The sequence below is a fragment of the Symphalangus syndactylus genome, chromosome 24, assembly GCF_028878055.3.
Source record: "Symphalangus syndactylus isolate Jambi chromosome 24, NHGRI_mSymSyn1-v2.1_pri, whole genome shotgun sequence".
NCBI lineage: Eukaryota > Metazoa > Chordata > Mammalia > Primates > Hylobatidae > Symphalangus > Symphalangus syndactylus.
Genome location: NC_072446.2, coordinates 17,878,449 through 17,900,452, shown reverse-complemented (window position 1 = coordinate 17,900,452; position 22,004 = coordinate 17,878,449). Strand labels below are relative to the sequence as shown.

The 22,004-nt window shown below is 40.9% G+C and overlaps 1 protein-coding gene across 3 annotated transcripts in view; it reads left to right on the top strand.

Moving 5' to 3' along the window:
• Positions 1-22,004, top strand: part of DOK5 (docking protein 5) — a 179,552-nt gene that overhangs the window by 132,692 nt on the left and 24,856 nt on the right. For all 3 annotated transcript variants that reach the window (XM_055265845.2, XM_055265846.2, XM_063634239.1), the window contains exon 6: positions 3,952-4,087. In XM_055265845.2, coding sequence (XP_055121820.1) covers positions 3,952-4,087 — 136 coding nt within the window. The remainder of the gene's footprint in view (positions 1-3,951; positions 4,088-22,004) is intronic.

Sequence of the window (22,004 nt, the reverse complement as noted above, 5' to 3'; positions counted from 1 at the left end):
AACTTTTTTTTTAACCTTCTCTGGGTTTCTAATCCACTGGTTTCCATTAATGTACGGAGTGTTGGGTCACTTGGGGCTACTTTGGATACAGGAAGAGCATCCGGGGTAAAAATCAATGGGTAAAGAGAAAGGAGGAATCGGTAGCATCAGAACTTAAAGCAGGTGGCTTTGCTATTCTGCTAAAGGGTAAACCCATTAGAACATCTTTGTTCTGTGTTGCAGTTTCTCTGGAGACAAGAAGCAGACATGGCTATAGGAGGTTATGTAAGACCATTAGTCTGTTTGATGTGCCTTTCTTTTCACTTTCCTTTTTTGGTTTGTTTGTTTTCTTCTTACTGCCTTGGGGAGTTAGCCCATCATATGGTTTTGATGGAGGCATGTAGTAACATTTTAAAGTGTTGTAAAGCTGCTTATGAAACAACTCCAAACACATCAATTAGGAGGGGTGGATAAGATAAAAGGACTTGTGGGGAAAGTATAGAAGAGACTTGATGGAAGAGCATCTGAAGGTCAGTTTGTGGTCATTAGCATCTTCATGGGTCAGGCTGTCCAATGAAGGACACATGCCTTTGAGTTATACAAGCAAAAGTCCTAACAATTTACACCGGAGGCCTCATTTCTGTTCTGTTTAGAGCTCTTAATGCATTTTGTGACTTTAATGCACAGTGGTGATTTCCTGGCCAGATCTGGTTGATTAAGTCCTTTTGACTCTCACAACTTAAAAAGAAAATGAAACAAGTTGCTGACATATAAAATTCAGGTGACTTCACATAAAAGTCAAGAAGTCTTGCTTCTCTTAAACAATCAGAAACTGTGAGTACCTTGGACGCGTATTTCCCCATTCCCCCACGTAGACACCTGACTAGGGCTGACTTCTGGATACCATGCTTAGACGGGACCTGTGCTCTCTGCTAGCTGCCCTCCCTCTACCCTAGGTCATAGTGGGTTTGAGCACCTTTATGCATTCACGTTCTCTGCCTGAACTCTAATGGAATTTGAGGTTGTGTCTCCTGTTCTTTTCTGTTAGTGGTAAGTGGGGTGTGTGTGTGTGTGCATGTGTGTGTGTGTGTTCCAGATCTTCAGGCAGAGGAGAGGGGAGTCCATGTACATTAAAGAAGAATGTTTAGTACTATAGTTATTTTGGTTTCATTTGTTTTTGATAACAATATTTATTTAGAGATTTAAATGTCATTAAAGGAAGGTTGTAGATTTATTATGTTTCTTAAAAGTGGGCATTGGGGGCTGGGTGCGGTGACTCATGCCTGTAATCCCAGCACTTTGGGAGGCAAAGGTGGGCAGATCACGAGGTCAGGAGTTCGAGACCAGCCTGGCCAAAATGGTGAAACCCCATCTCTACTAAAAATACAAAAGTTAGCTGGGAGTGGTGGCACGTGCCTGTAGTCCCAGCTACTCGGGATGCTGAGGCAGAAGAATTGCTTGAGCCCGGGAGGTGGAGGTTGCAGTGAGCCAAGATCGCACCATTGCACTCCAGCCTGGGCAACAGAACGAGACTCCATCTAAAACAAAACCAAAACAAAACAAAACAAAACAAAACAAAAAAACGTGGGCATTGGGTAAGAGTGATTTTCCAAGAGTAAAATTAATTAATGGGTTATGATATAAATTAAGCATTCCACCACTAGTATTAAAAATAAGATGGAATAGAAAATAATAGCATGTTATAGATTGATGATAGATTGATAGGTATACTGGCTAAAAATCTGAAGTACATTTCCTACGGTGGGTTGCAGTTAACAAAGACTTTGAAAGCAACTGGATTGTCCAAGCTTGAGAAACATAGCTGCAAGATTTGGTATTAATCTGTCACACTACAAGTGTTTCTGAGTAACAGGTACCTTCATTACTTCTGGAACCAAGGTTGGCATTTAAGGAAGTAAATAAATATATAGTGACCTCTGCCCCAGGGGAAACCAGTGGCCACTTTTTCCTCTTGAAGAATTGATTAGGATTACTTCTTTCTCTTAACAAATTAATTATTTCCATATTTGATAGAAAAAAGATGTATGAAAAACAAAACCTTACAGAATTGGATGCCAAGCAATAGAGTCAAGTTTGTATGGTGGCTTAAATAAGGAAGAGGTAGCAGAAAGGGCTTAAGTATTTTAAGATGTCTTCAGGGAAGAAATGGGACTTTATTGAAAATGCCTTGAATTTCAGTTTCAGGTCTTCTTTGGATTAAAATGACTTAATAATTAAAATCACATGATCAACCTCATGAGCTAGTTCTTTAGATTAGCTTATTGAAAGAGCCTTCATTTTTTTCTCCCTTCTTCTTCTTTTTTTTTTTTGGTTGGGCGATGGCGCCTCTCTCTATCACCCAGGCTGGAGTGCAGTGGCATGATCTCGACTCAGTGCAACCTCCGCCTCCCAGGTTCAAGCAATTCTCCCTGCCTCAGCCTCCGGAATAGCTGGGATTACAGGTGTCCCCTGCACCATGCCTGGCCAAGTTTTGTATTTTTTAGTAGAGACAGAGTTTCACCATGTTGGCCAAGCTGGTCTTGAACTCCTGACCTCAGATCATCCGCCCACCTTGGCCTCCCAAAGTGCTGGGATTATAGGTGTGAGCCACTGCACCCAAACTTTCTCTGTTTCTTCCTACATGGCTCATATTCATAAAATTCATGAAATTTAATTCAAATTTAATGGGTTTTGGCCCACTACTTAGGCCATGCCATACATATAGAAAGCTGTCATTTGGCTGTGGTACTGGGCCAACTGCAAAACATTAGATGCATTTTCCTCATTTTATTGCATTAACTGCATAGACTGGGCTAGACTAAAAAAACATATCAGTGGTTTAGGCTGAAAATTTGCTTAGTTTCTATGCTGTGTTAAACAGTTCTTTAGATGGGAGCAAAATTCAGGCACTGAAGCTACTGTTCAGTTTTTCAGCAGGAAATTCTGAAATGGAAGGAGTGGCATTGTGTCTTAGAATAATTCGGCTCTTTAAAACAAGCAAGCAAACAAAGCAACCTCTTAGTTTACTGTTGGCATATGTATGTATCAAATTCAGAGCTTCTTTTAATATCCCTGCATATGATTTTGTCCAAGTTCTTTAAAAATATTTATAATAATTAAATATATCTTAGTGTAGTTTTATATATATACACACACTAAAATATATATATATAGCATATATATATACACATACATATACTAAAATATATGTAAGTAAAAAGCATTTATTTGTTTCTTGCCTAATTGTGTGTCCCAGTCTTCCCTTATTAATGAAATTTATTTCTCTTTGTTTACCTTTACCATCTGAGGTACAGATACCGTTCTTCTTAACTCTTGATGTTAATTATCAAAACCATACAGCTTTCCATGAAGAACTTCTCTAATGTTCCAAATATTCATTCAGCACAGTCATGCTCATTAAAAAAAATTAACTGCATTTGATCCATCACACTGAAGGAAAGCTGGAGTAATATTTGATCTAGGATTTTAGGAAGGAAAGAATCCTTAAAGCCATGGTCTGTAGGGAAAGCGAGAACAGAATCTAAGAGACATAGAATCTTTCTCTCTCTCTGCGCTGGCAGTTTCTGATGAGGAGCTATTCACAGACTGTACAAAGGAATACACTTGCACAGGTATTTCTTTTTGAGAGTGGCAAGGTGAAGGATAGGGAAGGTGAAGTATTTATTACACTGAAAATCAAGAAACAGCTTTTTAAAAAAAAATTTCTGTTTTACTTTGTGATAAAACCATTCAGCACAGGTTAATAACAATTAATTGAACACTTTGTTAATAACAATTGAACACTTTGAACATTTCAATTCTAGTTAACTTTGTTTAACAAATGTGAACAAGAATCTTAATCTCATAAAAAAATAATAAACGGGCACAGCCTAATGGAGTATTCCAGGATCTTGGTGCATTGAACTTCTAGGCGCTGGATTTTCAGAAGCTATTTTGTTTTTGTTTTCACAGGATGTGTGAGACTGGTGAAGGGCTGTTTATCTTTCAGACCCGAGACGGGGAGGCCATCTATCAGAAAGTCCACTCTGCTGCCTTGGCCATAGCTGAGCAGCACGAGCGCTTGCTACAGAGCGTGAAAAACTCAATGGTACGTTTGGAATTTCTTCCTCGTGTCCCAGTGCCTATCACTGCAGAAAGCAATTGGGTCATTTTTGTGCTGGAAAATATGGTCAGCATTATTTGAGCAGATAATTGATTCCTCTTCTCAACAGTGTATCACTTGGATTAAATGCCATTCTGGAATGCCTGATGTGGGCCGTTGGTAACACCTTGACCATGCATCCCCATTATCTACTTTACAACTCAATCGTAAGGGTGTGTAAAATTAATTTGTATGTGTACAGACATCTATAGACACAACCATGTGGATCATTTACCTATGGAGATATGTCTTGCTATGTCAGAAGTTATTTCAAATGTCAACAGGGGCCAGAGAGAAAAATGTAAATGAAAAAAGAGGGCTGAGGGAAACTGGAGTGAAATGTCAAAAGCCCAAGACCAGACAACTGTGGACATGAGAACATGAGATTGTGACATCTATCTAGGTAGATCCCTTGATTTTTCAAGGGAAGCCAAAGATTTGAGCCTGTATGTAATACCTGCTACTTGGTAACTATTGGAAATTAATTCTAGTTAAGACTCCAATACTTTGTGGGTCAAAGAGAACTCGTCTGCGGGTGAAGTGCTACCCACAGCCATGCATGTGCTATCTCTTCATAGTCATCGGTATATAGAGATGCCCAAACATAAACACGTAGCACACATAAACATGCCCTCAGAACACTTACTGTTTGCTTTACATTGTGCTAGGGACTTGGATTACACAAAGAATTATGTTCATGAGGCCAGGCGCGGTGGCTCACTCTTGTAATCCCAGAACTGTAATCAGGCTGAGGCAGACTGATCGCTTGAGCCCAGAAGTTTGAGACCAGCCTGGACAACATGGGGAGACCCTGTCTCTACAAAAATACAAAAATTAGCCAGCCATGGTGGTATGCTACTGTAGTTCCGGCTACTCAAGAGGCTGAGGTAGCTGGATCACTTGAGCCCAGGAGGTGAAATCTACAGTGAGCCGAGTTTGTGCCACTGCACTTCAGCCTGAGTGACAAAGCGAGACACTGCCTAAAAATTAAAAAAAAAATTTTTTTAATTGTGTTCATGAATTTTTTCTTTAAGGAGGGTAAATTCATGAAATCATAAATCATAAATGAATGCCCAACAATTAAATAATGCACATCATGCATTGTGGCTGCAAATGTATACATAGAGCTTCACATCTGGAAGGAAATACACAAAACAAAAAAGGAATTGGGTTGGCAAGATTAGGGTAGTTTGAAACTTTATGATTGAAACATGTGGGCTGGTTGGATTTAAAGAGTGGAGGGACAAAGCATGCCAGTAATGTGATCTGTTCCAACACAGCCCCAGGTTATTCCCAAATGACGTCTATAGGCAACACTCCGGGATTTTAGAGCAAGGGTCAGCAAAGCTTCCTGTAAAGAGACAGTAAATGTTTTATGCTTTGTGGACTAATAGGGCCTGCAAGTACTTAACTGCCCTTGTAGCACAACTGCAGCTATGGGAAAGATATAATCAAATGAGCATGGCCATGTCTCAAAACAAACTTTATTAATGGACATTGAAATACAAATTTCATATAATTTTCACATCGGGAAATATTACTTTTCTTTTGATTTTCTCTCGACCATTAAAAAGTGCAGTTTTTTGTTGTTGTTGTTTGTTTTTTGCATATGGGTCATTCAGAAACAGTCAGCAGGCTGGATTTGGGCCGCAGGACAGAGCTTACAGTTGGAAAAGAGCAAGTGCCCCTGTGAGCCAGTGCTGACATAAGCATTTGCGAGAAACCAGGCTTGAAGACTTGTGTATGATTTCAGAGGTGGTGGAGGTGGGCATGCTGAGGAGGCCTGGAATGAATTAAGGGGTTTTGATGGTTGCTTTTATATGTCAACCTGACTGGGACACAGGATGCCTAGATATTTGGTTAAACTTTCTTGTGAGTATGTTCTCTGAGGGTGTTCCTGAATGCCAGTAACATTTGAAATGATAGATTGAGTAAAGCAAATTGCCCTCTGCTATGTGAGTGGGCCTCATCCAATCTGATGGAGGCCACAATAGAACAAAAGGGAGGGTAAGAGAGAATTAGCTCTCTTTATGGTCTTGAGTTGGGACATTGGTCTCCTTTGGCCTTCAAATCCAGACCAGAAACCATCGCCACTGGCTTTCAGGCCTTCAGACTGCAGATCTTGGTGTATACATCCTGTTTACTCTGTTTCTGGAAAACTGTGACAATATAACTAATTTAGGGGTAGAAACAGATAAAACAGAGATAAATTTCAGTGCCATCATACTGTGTTCAAGATCATGGGCCTTGAAGCCAGACTTAGTTCCAACACCATTTCTGAAACATTCCAGCTTTGTGGAGGAGAACAAAGTTCTTGATACCCCTGAGCTCTGGTTTTCTCCTTTGTAAAATGGGAACGGTAATAGTATTTATCTTAAGTTCCCCTCTTAAGGTTTAAGTGAGATATGCTCATAACGTGTTCATCCCAGAGCTCATTATATAGCTTTCCATGAACTGTAGCTGTTATTACTGTTGTTAATAGCTGAGCCATCATTAGCATTGCTGTTAATAGCTGAGCAGACTGGTTGGTCCAGATCGATCCTAGCAATGGCTGATGAAAATGGCTGGAGGATTATCTAGTAACAACATCTAAGCCCATTTACATCTGCACCTCATCTCTCTCTCTCTCTCTCTCGCCATCTCTCTCTCTCTCACCATCTCTCTCTCTTTCTCTCTAAATGTCTAAGTAGAGCAAATGTAATATTAGATTGAGAAGGAATGGAGAATGATATAATTTAATAGATTTTAGAGAATTAGAAACTACTATAAGAAACCATAAGAAATCATTATATTTATTATTTTCTTATTTCAAAAGGAATCTACATATTATTGAAAAATTGCAGACAACACAGCAGAACAAAAAGAACATAGTAAGTCATCCCTCTGCCCACCACACAAGAATATACCTGTTTCTCACTTTTGAGTGTGTAGCTTTCCAGTATTTTAACTAGGTGGATGTAGAAAATAGAACTATATTGAATACATTGCTTGTGCTAGCTTTTTGCAAGACAATGTCTACATATTGTCCCATTAAATATCATCTGCAACATCATATTTTGTGGTCCTATTTTATTATATGGATATTTCATAGATTTTTAAAACTATGCATCAAGGTTGGGCACAGTGGCTCACACCTGTAATCCCAATATTTTAGGTGGTCTAGGCAGGAGGATCACTTGAGACCAGAAGTTTGAGACCAGCCTGGGCAAAATGGTAAGATCCGGTCTCTACAAAAAATTTAAAAACTAGTCAGGTACAGTGTCTTGTGCCTGTACTCCCAGCTACTCAGGAGGCTGAGGCAGGAGGATGCTTTGGGCCCAGGAATTCAAGGCAGCAGTGAGCTAGGTTCCCGCCACTGCACTGCAGTCTGGGTGACAAAGGGAGACGCCATCTCTAATATATATACATATATATGGTTATATATATTTATATTTGAGTTTATATATATATATATAATATATATACACACATATAAAACAACAACAAAAAACCTGTGCGTCAGCTTGATGCCCAGTCTTTATGCAGCGATGACTATCTGTTTAAGATAAATTCTTAAAAATTGATTGCTGAATCAAAGTCTGAGAATGCTTCTAAGGATTTGCTTTTCTTTCCAAGTAGCCTTCCAGGAAGACTTTCTTTTTGAATGAATACAATCTTGGTATTTATTTTCCCATGTACTCAGGAGTTCTGGATATTTCAATAAAGAGACATCAGTGGACGGATGGAGAGAGACAGAGGGAGGGGAATGTGAGAGAGAGCGAGAGCAAGCTGTGAAGCAGAATTCAAGTCACTTAAAACAGGGCAACATGTTATTGTATTAGTGTTCTGCGGCTATTCCATTAGATCCCTTTAGGCACCTGAAGAAGTTTGTCTAGATTGTCTTGTTCGTAGAGCCATCAATTAGCATAAATTGTTTTGTACTTGAAAGGTGGGTTCTGCATGCTCATGCACATGTTTTTCCATTTACAACCTGCTCATTATTTCCGCTAAAAATTAATCAGGAATATGAGTAAATCGTTTGGATTATCCCTTTGCAAATTTAACTAGAAAATAATGTTACTTGCTCTTAATTTGCTGTATGCTTAATGGGTTCTATAAAATAAATGTGATTTTAAAGCCACGGCATCCTGTTATAGATGGAAATGAGTAAGCTTCAACATGGATCTGAATCTTTAAGAGTTAAACGAGGGGTTGTGAAAAGCTTAAAATCAATGTACTTTAGTCAGTCTCTGATTAGGGGATACCACGCTAAAAGAAAACAAATGGAGGCAGCATTACTGGGTCACCCTGCCTAGGTTATTGTTTTGTCTTTTCTGGTAATTAAGAGTGGATCCACATAGACCTGGCTACATTCCCCACTGGGAATTGCCTTTATATGACTGCGGACTTGCTTCTATGAGATGGCCAAGATCATAACCGGAGAAAGATGGCAAAACTCATATCTGGCCTTAGCCTCACTATTAGGAAGACCTAACTCATTGTTAACTGTCGCTGTTGTAAAATTCCCAAGAGTGTGTCTACAGACAGAATGTTGCACTGTGGGGCCAATACCAGGCTGAAATTACAGCCTGGAGTGAATTGATTTCAGTCAGCCTTATGACCCTCAATCCCAAAACTCATAAAGAAGGGGCCTGTGGGTCCGATAATAATAGTAACAGTTGTGGGAGGCTGAATAATGGCTCCCCAAATATGTCCACATGCGAATCTATGCAGTCTGTGAATGTTATCTTACAAGGCAAAAGGGACTTTGCAGATGTGATCGAGTTAAGGATCCTGAGATGGCGACAGTATCCTGGTCTATCCAGGTGGGTCGAATATAATCACAAGTGTCTGCAGAAGAGGGAAACAAGAGGAGTCAAACAGAGGGCAAGGCAATGGTGGAAGCAGAGAGACAGAGAGAGAGAAGGGGCGGAGAGGGAGATTTTAAAATGCCACGCAGCTGGCTTTGAAGGTGGAAGAAGGGACTGTGAGCCAAAAGATGTTTGTGGCCTTGAGAAGTTAGAAAAGGCATAAAAACAGCCTGGTGCGGTGGCTCACGCCTGTAATCCCAGCACTTTGGGAGGCCGAGGCGGGTGGATCACGAGGTCAAGAGATCAAGACCAGCCTGGCTAACATGGTGAAACCCTGTCTCTACTAAAAATACAAAAATTAGCTGGGTGTGGTGGCGTGTGCCTGTAGTCCCAGCTACTCGGGAGGCTGAGGCAGGAGAATTGTTTGAACCTAGGAGGTGGAGGTTGCAGTGAGCCGAGATTGTGCCACTGTACTCCAGCCTGGTGACAGAATGAGATTCCGTCTCAAAAAACAAAATAGGCATAAAAACACGTTCTCCCCCAGAACCTCCAGAAGGAACCAGTCCTGTTGATGCCTTGACTATTGCCAAAAGAAACTGATTTGGGACTTCTGGCCTCTAGAACTGTAAGACAATAAATTTGTGTAGTTTTATGCCACCAATTGGTGGTAATTTGTTTCAACAGCCATAGAAAACTATATGATAATAATAACAAAACAAAAATGTATTATGTCTGTGCTCTGTAACAGACAATATTTTAAGGACATTTTGTGTAATTTCTAAACTTCATGAAAACTCTTGCATTGAAGACCCCAAACCACCAGCTTAGAAGGTAGTAGGCTCAAATTTGGAACAGGTGTGCTGACAAAACACCCTGCCTTACACTGTATCTTTGAATCAAGCCCCTAGACATGTTTTCTTTACCCTGCATGAGATTAACTCACGGTTATTCTGAAAACTCCAAATTAGTAACCAACATTTAAAAATTAAGAGCTTACACATAAATCTCAGATTTTTATATTTTCTTGAAAAGTGCGAAGCTCTGGCAGTGCTGATCTTGCATCCTGACAAGGCAATGCTTAGATACACCCAGTAGTGTCTGTCCTCACACATCTTTCTCTGGGACCTTGCTACTGATGCTGTGGCTAACTGATGTCTATATTACTGTATAGATTAATTTTCTATTGCCATGTAACAAAGTATCACAAACTATGCACCATTAAAACAACATCCATTTATTATTTCACCGTTTCTGTGGGTCAGGAGTTTTGGCATAGCATAGTGGACCTTCCTCTCCAGTTTTTCACAAGCCTGTAATGTAGGTTTCTCTTGGGGCTGCAGTCTTATCTCAAGGTAAAAGTGGGGAAGGATCCACTTGCTTTTTTTTTTTTTTTTTTTTTTTTTTGTAGAGACGGAGTCTCACTCTGTTGCCCAGGCTGGAGTGCAGTGGCACTATCTCAGCTCACTGCACGCTCCGCCTCCCGAGTTCACCCGCCATTCTCCTGCCTCAGCCTCCCGAGTAGCTGGGACTACAGGCGCCTTCCACCACGCCCGGCTAATTTTTTGTATTTTTAGTGGAGACAGGGTTTCACCATGTAAGCCAGGATGGTCTCAATCTCCTGACCACCTGGCTCAGCCTCCCAAAGTGCTGGGATTACAGGCGTGAGCCACCACGCTGGGACAAGGATCCACTTTCAAGCTCACATGGTTATTGGTGGAATTTAGCTACTTGAGGTTGTGGGATTGAGGGCTACAGTTTCTTGCTGGCTGTTGGACAGAAAAATCACTCTGAGCTCCTGGCCACATGGACCTTGCCAGCACGGCCACACACTTCATCAAAGCCAGCAAGAGGGCACAATCCTATGTATCACAATCATGGAAGGATTATTTTATTCATCTTATCACTTTGCCATAGCCTATCGATTTTTTTTCTTTTTTTTTTGGAGACAGAGTCTTGCTCTATTACCCAGGCTGAACTGCAGTGGCACGATCACAGCTCACTGCAGCCTCGGCCTCCTCCCACCTCAGCCTCCCGAGTATCTAGGACTACTGGCATGCATCACCATGTCTGGTTCCTTTTATTTATTATTTATTTTTTGTAGACATGAGTTCTCCCTATTAGTGTTGCCCAGGCTGGTCTCAAACTCTGGGTTTAAGCAAACCTTTTTCCTCTGCCTCTCAAAGTGCTGAGATTACAGGTATGAGCCACTGCACCCAGCCAGTCTGTTGACTAAAAGCAAATCATAAGCCCTGTGCATGCAAAGGAAGGGCACCACACAAGGGTATGCCCACCAGGAGGAGGAGATCATGGGGCCACCTCAGTGTCTGTCCCCTGCACCGTGAAACTTTCTGGAATAATATTTACTTAGTGGTTTGATTTTTCACTTTTAAATATTTTTCCTACTTTATGGCGTTTGCTAATAATACGATGTATTTATTGAACATCTGCTATATGCCCAACTCTTTAGTAATAATGGCCACTATTATTTTTCAGGCCTCCTACAACATAGCAGATACTTTACTTGCCTTTTCTCTAATCACCGCAATAGCTCTGTGAGGTAGATTCGTTTGTTCACTCTCATCCATTTGACCATTTAAACATGTTTATTGAGAACCTACTATGTTCTGTTTTGTGTGGCAGGATACAGTGGTAAGTAGACACTTGAGGCCCATGCTGCTACAGGGCTTACAATGGAAAAGAATATTCATGATCCCTGACCTGGAAGGAATCACTGTCCTATGATATAGATGAGAAAAGAGATGTTCAGCATGGCGAAGTCATTTGTCTGCAGCTATATAGCTCGTTACTACTGGAGCCAGGAATGCAGGATAGTTTTATCTGGTTCCAAAACTCTACCTCTGGCCACGATGCCTCACTCCTTTGAAGGGTTTTAAAGCTCTTATGTCCCCACTGAGCATGGTCTTAGCATTTTCCCTTTTTTTTTTTTTTGAGACAGACTCTCACTCTGTAGCCCAGGCTGGAGTGCAATGGCATGATCTCGGCTCACTGAAACCTCTGCCTTGTGGGTTCAAGTGATTCTCCTGCCTCAGCTTCCCGAGTAGCTGGGATTATAGGCACCTGCCACCATGCCTGGCTAATTTTTTTTATTTTTAGTAGAGACGGTGTTTCACTATGTTGGCCAGACTGGCCTTGAACTCCTGACCTCGTGATCTGCCCGCCTTAGCCTCCCAAAGTGCTGGGACCACAGGCGTGAGCCACCTCACCCGGTCAGACTTAGCATTCTCAAATGACCTTGATAATCAGAGCACCTTTCAGAAACATCTATCAATTTGTAATATATCTTTAAAAAAATCACTGTTAGGGCTGAGCACAGTGACTCATGCCTATAATCTTAGCACTTTGAGAGGCCAAGGCAGGAGGATTGTCTAAGGCCAAGAGTTAGAGACCAACCTCGGAAATACAGGGAGACCCCATCTCTAGAAAATATTTAAAAATTAGCCCAGCATGATGGTGCATGCCTGCAGTTCTAGCTCCTGGGAAGGCTGAGGTGGGAGGATGGCTTGAGACCAGGAGATCCAGGCTGCAGTAAGCTATGACAGCTGGGCAATCAGAGCAAGACCTTGTTTCAATAAATTATATATATATATATGAAAAATCACTGTTAAATGAAATCTCATTTATTTGTGTAGTTTTGGCTTTAGATAGCAGTCTTGCCACTTTATTATTTCTCATCTACATTTCCACTTTAAAAATTCAATGCATTGTTATTATTCACTCTAAAGGGGGTGCTGGAAGAAGCGGGGGTGGGCCTGGAGTATGAGGTGGAGAACTAACTGTGAATGAGGCGAGGAGGCGAGGACTGTCTTGCACCAGCTGCCAGCTGCCTTGCTGGAGAAGCCGCAGCAAAACTTCAGGACATCTCAGGCACTCCCTTGAGCAGCTATAGCTATTTTTGCCACCTTTGAGATCAGTGTCTCTGACAAAGTCTAATTTTGGAACAAGGAGTGGCAGTGTGTGGGATATTCCTCATTCCACGACTGGGCTTGTCATTTTTAGACTTTCCTTCAAGGCGAGAGCCTTAAGGTGAAGAATGCCTGCTTTTGACAGGTTTTCCCAGGGGCTCTGGGTGGGGTGAGGGGGCTCCACTGAAGGGGATGTTCAGGCCCCCGGGTGACTTCTGCCCTGTACTCTGGAGTCCGGATTACCCACAGGCTTGAGAGTTCAATTCGAACTTTTTTTTTGTCACTTCTTTGTGTTTCTTTGTTTAAAGGATTGATTTACTTCCAAGCTGGGATTTGCAAATACAACTTGCTAATGAATTTGTAGAATTCAAGTGGCATTCTTCCACAATTTTTGAAACAAAATTAATTTATATTCGATCTAATTTTAAATGCAATATGCTACACATTTGGTTTTCTTAGATATAGAGGGCATCAAAGAAATCATAGAGTCAATTTCATTACTATTCAGACACTAAAGTAGACCCTTGCGTGGTGGGGTTTTATGTGTGTAAACGCTCTTTTCACAACTCAGCATCCCCTACTTCCCTTGTCCCTCCCCCCACCCCAAGAAAATCTGTCTTTCCCTCTTCTATTTATGGGCTCTGGTTAATTGGGTTAACTTATGGATTTTTAAAAATGTACTGCTTAAAGCAATTTTCATTTTCCCCCTCCTGAATTAAGCCCTTTTTATATCCTGGCATATTAATTATCCTTCAAAAAATTTTTATGAAATACCTATTTGCTACTTGCAAAGCAAAGTGTTAGATCTTATGGAGCATATATAATAAAGCATAATTTGTTTTCATCTTTTATTTATTTATTTTGAGACAGAGTCTTGCTCTGTTGCCCAGGCTGGAGTGCAGTGGTGCGATCTTGGTTCACTGCAACCCCCGCCTCCCGGGTTCAAGTGATTCTCCTGTCTCAGCCTACCAAGTAGCTGGGATTACAGGCACCTGCCACCATGCCCGGCTGATTTTTGTATTTTTAGTAGAGACAGGGTTTTACCATGTTGGTCAGGCTGGTCTCAAACTCCTGACCTCAAGTGATGTGCCCACCTCAGCCTCCCAAAGTGCTGGGATTACAGGCGTGAGCCACTGCGCCTGGCATTTGTTTTCATCTTTAAAGGAGCTTACCGTTTAAATAAGGAGTTCTTTTTTTTTTTTTTTTTTTTTTTTTTTTTTATATATAGGAAAAACAAATATTTTTATTTTAAATCAGGAACACACAGGGATGTCTGCTATTAACATATGTTTCAACCATGTCCTTAAGAAAAAATCATGTTTTTTTTCTGATAATTTGATTTATAGAAAATTAAAGTTCTAGATTAAAATGACAACAAAAAATTTGTTAAGGTAGTTGAACGTAAGATAAATATACAAAACTAATGGATTTTTCCAATTATAATAATGAGCATCTCAAGAAGAAATAGTTAAAAAACCACAATAGTGATTACGAAATATTCAAAAATACATGTTATAAAAATTTATGGCACTTATGAATCAGAAAATAAAATCTTAGTAACAGAAATACACATAAACCTGAAACAACATCAACAACAGTGCATTACATACACAAGTAGTGATACAAAGCAAGTTGCAAACATGTGGCTTATAGTATGCCTACAATTAGATAAAAGTAGAAAAGTAAGCTGGTGTGTATCTATACAGACGCTTGTATAAATATGCACAAATAAGTGGAAAGATATAGCAGTATACGGCAGGATACACAGTTTGCCAAACTGACTGCCTCATATTGTGTGAAGCAAGTGGTAATCTTTAGGAAAATAATAGCTTTGCAAATTTTTAACTGTACAATACATTATTGTTAACTATAGGGACAATGTATTACAGCAAATCTCTAGAATTTATGCATCTGATTTGTGAAATATCAGTTTATAGTCTCAGCAAGATTCCTTAACTATTATTTTACCTTAAATAAGTAAATCTTGCCAGTTTTCTTTTCAAATTACAACAGTGATATAGTTTGTGTATTTGTCCCCACCCAGATCTCATGTTGAATTGTAAATGTCTAGTATTCGAGATGAGGCCTCATGAGAGGTGACTGGATCATAGAGGTGGGTTTCTCATAAATGGTTTAGCAACATCTCCTTGGTGCTGTCCTTGCCATAGTGAGTTCTCACAAGATCTGGCTATTTAAAAGTGTGTAGCACCTCTCTTTGCCCGGCTCCCATCTCTGCTCCTGCTTCATCTTCCATCCTGTGTAAAAGCTTCCTGATTCCTCCCCAGAAGCAAATGCCAACTCTATGCTTCCTGTGCAGCCTACAGAACTTTAAGGCAATTAGACCTCTTTACTTATAAATGACCTAATCTCAAGTATTTCTTTATAAGAATTCAAGAACGGCTTAACGAAAACAGAAAAACATACTAGTCCACTTATATAAGGTATATAAAATAGTCAAACTTAGAGTCAGAGAGTAGAATGGTGGTTACTAGAGGCTGGGAGAGAAGAAAATAAGAAATTGCTAATCGATGGGTATGAAGTATCAGTTATCTAAGATGCATAAATTCTAGGAGTTCTAAATATACCCCTCATGCAACAGTGTAATTCTGCGGGTTCAATTTGCTATGGTCTCTTTGGAGGACCATATTTATTGAAATTAAATTCACACATCTTTTTATTCAACAGTAGTGCTTCTAGGAATTTACTCTGAAGTATGCTAGTAGAAGTGAAGATGATGTGTACACAAATGTTCACGGGAGGACCCGTTCCTTTATTCTTAGATTCCTCTTTTTAACAAGTATTTGCTGAGCCCTGCTGTCCACTAGATAGTATACGAGGTGCTGGGGAAATGGCTCTGAAGAAGATGAAGTTCCCATTCTTGGGGAGCTTATTTGTAAGAGCAGAAATAACTAGAAAGAGGTTAAGTGTCTACCACCAGGGGACAGATTATGGCACATGATATGACAGGAATTACATGAGGCAGCTAACTAGAAATACAGGAGATTCACGTATAGTAATGACCACATGAAGAGTGTAATATACAATCATATCAAGGTGTGTAAAGGAAATGAATGAATATGAGGCAGAACTCAAGGTGGATTCTGACACCTTCACGAATGCTCTTAGAAGCGCAGAAAATTAACTTATGGCAGGGTACAAATTGATGTGTTAGTGTTGGCTACCCTTTGGGAGCAAGACTATGATTTGGAGAGTCTGGGAAGGGGCTTTCATGTATTACTTTATGTCTTTCTCTTATATTTAACAGTTTTAAATCATGGCTATGTAATATATTTTTGGAAAAAGAAACAGTGGTTGAGTTTCTGGCATATAGCAAATGTAATTGATTCAACTGGTAAGAGAGAGGGAGGGTTCTTTCACTTCAAGTACATAAAAATGCATGATTGGCTGGGCACGGTGGCTCACGCCTGTAATCCTAGCACTTTGGAAGGCTGAAGTGGGCAGACCACTTGAGGTTAGGAGGTTGAGACCAGCCTGGCCAACATGGTGAAACCCTGTCTCTACTAAAAATACAACAATTGGCCAGGCATGGTGGCAGGTGCCTGTAATCCCAGCTACTTGGGAGGCTGAGGCAGGAGAATCGCTTGAACCCAGGAGTCGGAGGTTGCAGTGAGCCGAAATCATGCCATGAACTCCAGCCTGGCAACAGAACGACACTCCATCTCAAAAAAAAAAAAAAAGCTAAATGAGATTAACCTATATTTACTAATAGATATTTAACACAGACCAAACTGTTTATTCAGACAGGATGCATGTGAAGGAAACTCAGGCTTCTTCCTTAAATTTGCGGTGGCTTTGTTCCTGTGTATTAGGGGAAGAAAATCTCATTTTCTGAGCACTTCTGTTTCAGTCTCTTACAACAACATAATAACTTGCAATGTGCAGGGGTGTGTTTTAATAGTGCTTTCACCTGATTATTAAATGCTGCCTTAGCTTACACAGCTCCTCCCCAGAGCTGGGAGCTCCTGTCATGGTGCCAGGGATGTTGGTTGACTCATGGCTATGCCTCTATAGGAAAAGGAGACAACTTGTTTTGCTAACAGATCGTGGCTTTGTTTATAAACTCAGAAACTAGTTTTAATACTTGAGATGGAGGCTCCGTCATTAGGCAGTACATTGCGACCTTGATGTTGGCAAGGCAGTCTGTCATGCCACGACCCTTCCCTCATTTGGAGATGTTCACTTCAGAGCATAAAATCACACGTGCATCTGCTTGACCGTGTGGGCGGTGGTGAGCAATCCTATTTCCCAGTGTCAAGCATAGCAAAGAAGATAGAGATAGAAATAGTGATGAGGATTGAGAGAAGAAAGAAATCAATTCAGTGCAGTTTCCGATCTGTTTTGGGAAGTCAAGGAGTAAGTTTAAAAACTCTTAAGATTTTCAAAATGGTGGTAGCAGGGCATGAAATCAAGTACAGGACCCTTCTAAGCACAGAGCCCTGTATGACTGCACACACTATACTCCTGTGAAGCCGGCCCCAGTGAAGAGTTATGCCTGGGGAACATACATAAACAGGATGTGATCAAGCAAACTGGAACGCGGAGTCACCCTAAAACAGTGGTTCTCAATTAGTGGCAGTTTTATTGGCCAGGGGACATTTGGCAGTATCTGGAGTAATTTCTGGCTGTCAACAATGGGGTCCCATTGGCATCTGGTGGGTAGAGGCCAGGAGTGCTGTAAGTACCACACAATGCATAGGATAGCCCTCCTCCCCTCGACAAAGAATGAGCTGGCCCCAAATGTCAATAGGGCCAAGGTTGAGAATGCTTGCTCTTCTGATAGACAGGTTCTGCTTGAAGCTGGGCCAGAATTTGATGGGTCTGTGTGTTTGGGGTTGAGTATCATATATGAGCTGTGCAACCCAGCCTCTGTTTGCCTTGTTCACATCATATGTAATAAGTGGGTGATACTAATGCCTCTGCCTGGTCGTGTTGGTTCACATGAGCTAGTACATGTGAGGCAACGAGACGAGGCATAGTAAGATTCAACACATGTGAACTATTACAGTGATTTCCTCTTTTTTTTTTTTTTTTTTTTTGAGATGGTGTGTCACTGTGTCACCCAGGCTGGAGTGCAGTGGTGCGATCTTGGCTCACTGCAACCTCCGCCTCCTGGGTTCAAGCAATTCTCCTGCCTCAGCCTCCCGAGTAGCTGGGACTACAGGTGCCTGCCACCATGCCTGGCTAATTTTTTGTATTTTTAGTAGAGACGAGGTTTCACCATGTTAGCCAGGATGGCCTTGATCTCCTGACCTTGTGATCCACCCGCCTTGGCCTCCCAAAGTGCTTGGATTACAGGCGTGAGCCACCGCGCCTGGCTGGTGATTTCCTTTTTACTTATAGAAACCAATATGAGTTGGGCCAGGAGAAAGAGACTCACCCTGAAGCAATGGGGATACAAACAGGCAACACCAGGAATTTGAATGATGGAGCTGAGAGCTCTTGTTTCCTTAAGACCCTGATGACGTTTGTGCAGTATCAAAGAATAGAGTGAGCACAACCACACGTGACTATGAGGTCTTCTGTGCGGCTCATAGCCTAGTACTCAGCAGGAATTCCAGAAATATGCACAGTCAGTTATACCTGCTTTGTAAAGCAAAGTGCAACAAGAAAACAATGTGTGAATACATGGGGCAGGCGATTCTGCCCAGCAGCCCACCCCTTCACCCTGGCATGTGCTTGGCATCTTGTCACAAAAGCACCTGCTTCCACTGAGTGTGAGCCTAATGTTTAAAGGGACAATCTGATTATATGGGATTTTTATGTTATGCATTAACTTTAAAAGCTGACCTCTGAGTAAGTGGCAGCTCCATTTGAGCCTGTAAACCTCTGGAAGGCAGGGACAAGGCCCCATGGGTGTGTAATAAGCTCAGGGTCCGGCACAAGGCTTAAAGGTTTGTTGAATGAACAAAATAGGGATCAAATAAATTATTGTGTGAGCCAAGAGAAAAAGAAAAATCGAAGCCAAAATACCAAGTCCAGTTCTTTCCTAATGCCCAAACAGGGCACAGGTACCAGGCAAGTCCGCTTTAAAAAGCCACAGAAAACTCATCCCCTAAGGATGTCTATGTCAATGTACAGGTGGGGGACAGGATTTTTTTTAGTAAGGAGGCAGAAAAAGTTATCGGAGGCAAAGGGAGCAGTGAATTTGTTTTATGCACGTGGCTGAGAATTCAGATGGCTTTGAATAAATTGATGCAAATCACTTTCATTCCCCATGAAAATAACCATTTGAGTGCATCTGGTGCTCAGCAACATGCTGCACTTGGAAATTTGGCCCCAAATGGTTGATTTCACTAACAGTCTGCTTTGTCAAAGCTGTAAGCCACAATGGAGGCATTGTTTCTGCCAGAGTCTACTCACTGTGTAGTGTCTTTGCTGCATGTTTTCTTTTTCCCTTAGCAGCAAAGCGGTCTTTCTTACTCACATTTTTTTTTTTTTTTTTTTTTGTGTTTTCTAACATCGAGGAAGTAAGCCTCTACTCACTCTATTTTCTTGACAGTTTCATAATATTCTGTGATATCTTGGTAACGTTTGGATGATAGGAGTACCCATCACTTTTCCTCCAAATGTCAGAACAAAAGAGAGGAGTCGGAGAAAGTAAAGACAGCTCTTTGGGTGGTTCCTGCCAAACATCTGTCAGAGCTGGCATCAGAATTAGGCAGCCCATGAGGAGCGGTTCATTAGAATGTCAGGGAAGACCACATGTTTGGCAGATCGTTAATTTCCACTTGAAAGAAGGCCCCTGGGACAGTGGGGGTCCAAGGGCCTCATAGAGGTTCTAATCTCCTGGTTTTCAAGATGGTGGGGGCAGCCTCATCTCCCTGCAGCCTAGACGTTTGGCCAGTTGCCATTTCTTTAAGCTTTGGAAATACAATTAAGGTGCCTTTTATCATTTGGAACAAAGTAGATTTGAGTCCATCCTTTAGGATCTGTATAATACTCTCAGTACTGTCTATGAGAAATATGTAGGATTGTGTTATGAACTGTAGCTATGGAGTAAGAGGCCAGGTCCTATATCCTGGCTGGATGTCTTTACCAGCTCAGGGTCCTTGGGCTACTGACTTTATCACCCTTAGTACTTGTTCCCCCTTCTACAAAGTGTGGATTATATTAGTTCACACCTTGCCAGGTGAGATAAGGCAGGTGATTTCTTGGCACAGTGCCTGGTACCTATTAAATACAGCAGCAAACTGAGCTGCTATTTATTACTGACTTGTAGTGGGAGAATAAAATAGCAAGGGAAGGCAGATTATAGGGAATTCCCATTCACACAAATGATTCATTCATTTCTTCAATCAATTCATCCATCCATAATTCAATTATCCAATCCCTTTTTATTAAATGCCTACTATATGCCAGGAATCATGGTGGGCATGATGTATATGAGCATATACAAGAAATCTCTGCCTTCAGGAAGGAGAACTCTGCTGCGAGGAGGGTCTTCTCTCTTTTTTAGAGGAAGGAGCACCGTTGTGGAGGCAGACAATGATATATCCAAAGCTTGGCTTTCAACTAGCTTTCTGACCAGATACTCTAAAATCCTGGGGGAAAGAGAAAGTGTGAAAGTTTTTTTTCATTTCAAGTTTCCAGCCCCTAGCACAGTGTGTGGCTTATAAATGGTGCCCAGATTATATAAATGGATGGGATGAGGGAATGAATGAGCCGAAGAACATCGAGTGCAGAATTCATCGAGAGGGGTGAGGGAAAGGGCGGAGGTTTTTAGGTAGGAAGCGTGTGAGCAGAAAACCCAGTTAGGAGGCTTCTTCTAATTGAGGGATAATTGGAGTTGGAATGAGTGGCTCCATCTGGCTCTTTGCTGAGAGTCTGCGTGCTTTATTTCCTTCAATTTTCATAACTATCCTTGGAGATAGGGACTGGTTTTTGAATCTTATTTAATTTATTTTTACATAAAGACATGTCTGTAAAATTTAACTAACTGCAAAATTATGGTCATATAGATGATGATCAGTGCTCTATTTTTTCTTTTTATAATTTGTTTACATGCATCTTTTTCCCCTCCTGTCTCTTTATTAGCAATTCCTATCCTTGTTAAGAAGTTCACATGTACCTTTCCATGTTTTCCTGTGTGCCCACATAATCCTGTACAGATATTCACATCTACATATATACATAGACACATACACAGATACATACAAAAGATGGGTGTTGTGATGCAATTGTTTATTTTACAAAATTGTGATCACATCACACAACTAACCCCTAGTTTTTCCATTCAACAGTAAACATTTAATGGAAATAGTTTGAAGTCTTGTAGTACAGTTGTAATTCAGAGGTTGACAAACTACAGCCCAAGGGTGAAATCTGGCCTATGACTGTTTTTGTAATTTAAATTTTATTGGAACACAGCTACATCCTCCCTGTTCATTTATGAGTTGTTGTTTGCACTGAAACAGCAGAGTCGAGTAGTTGGTGATGGTGTGGCCTGCAAAGACATTTACTATCTGGTCCAAAACAGAAAAGTTTGCCAACTTTGTTCTTATTCATTCTTTTTGATGGCTGCATGATATTTCAGAGTCTTGATGTAACATAATTTATTAAATGTACATATAAGAATATCAGATTTTTTTGCCATTAAAACAATACTCTTTGGCTGTGAAGTGAGTCCCTGAAAATAAAAAACAAAACAAAACAACAACATCAAAACCAGTACTACAACAATTATCCTTGTACGCAGTTCTTATAGATTGTTAACCTTATTGAATTCAGTTTGTGAACTTTAGTTAACTGAGTTTTCTAAACTCGGGAGTAGAATTGCTGAATTAAAGGATTTAAGTCGCTTTTTAAAATATTTAAATCAGTGTTGCTGCCTTGTCTTTTGAAATGCTGGAGTATCTTGCATTTTATTGGACATATTCGTAGATCCATTTCATAATGGCAGACGCTGAGGCTCGGTGGGTCACCCTTTAGTTAAGTAGAGAGTCAGGATGGGAACCAAAAACCCTGGACTGATACTCACTGGGAACTGAAAGGAAGAAACAGGTTTGGGAGACTTGTCAGAGGTTCAAGCAGAGAGAGCCTCTAGGGTCTGAGTGTGAATGTGTCTGTGGCGTGGGTCAAGGTGACAGGGTGAGGGTAAGGGAAAGAAAGACGCGGTGGATCTCCAACTTA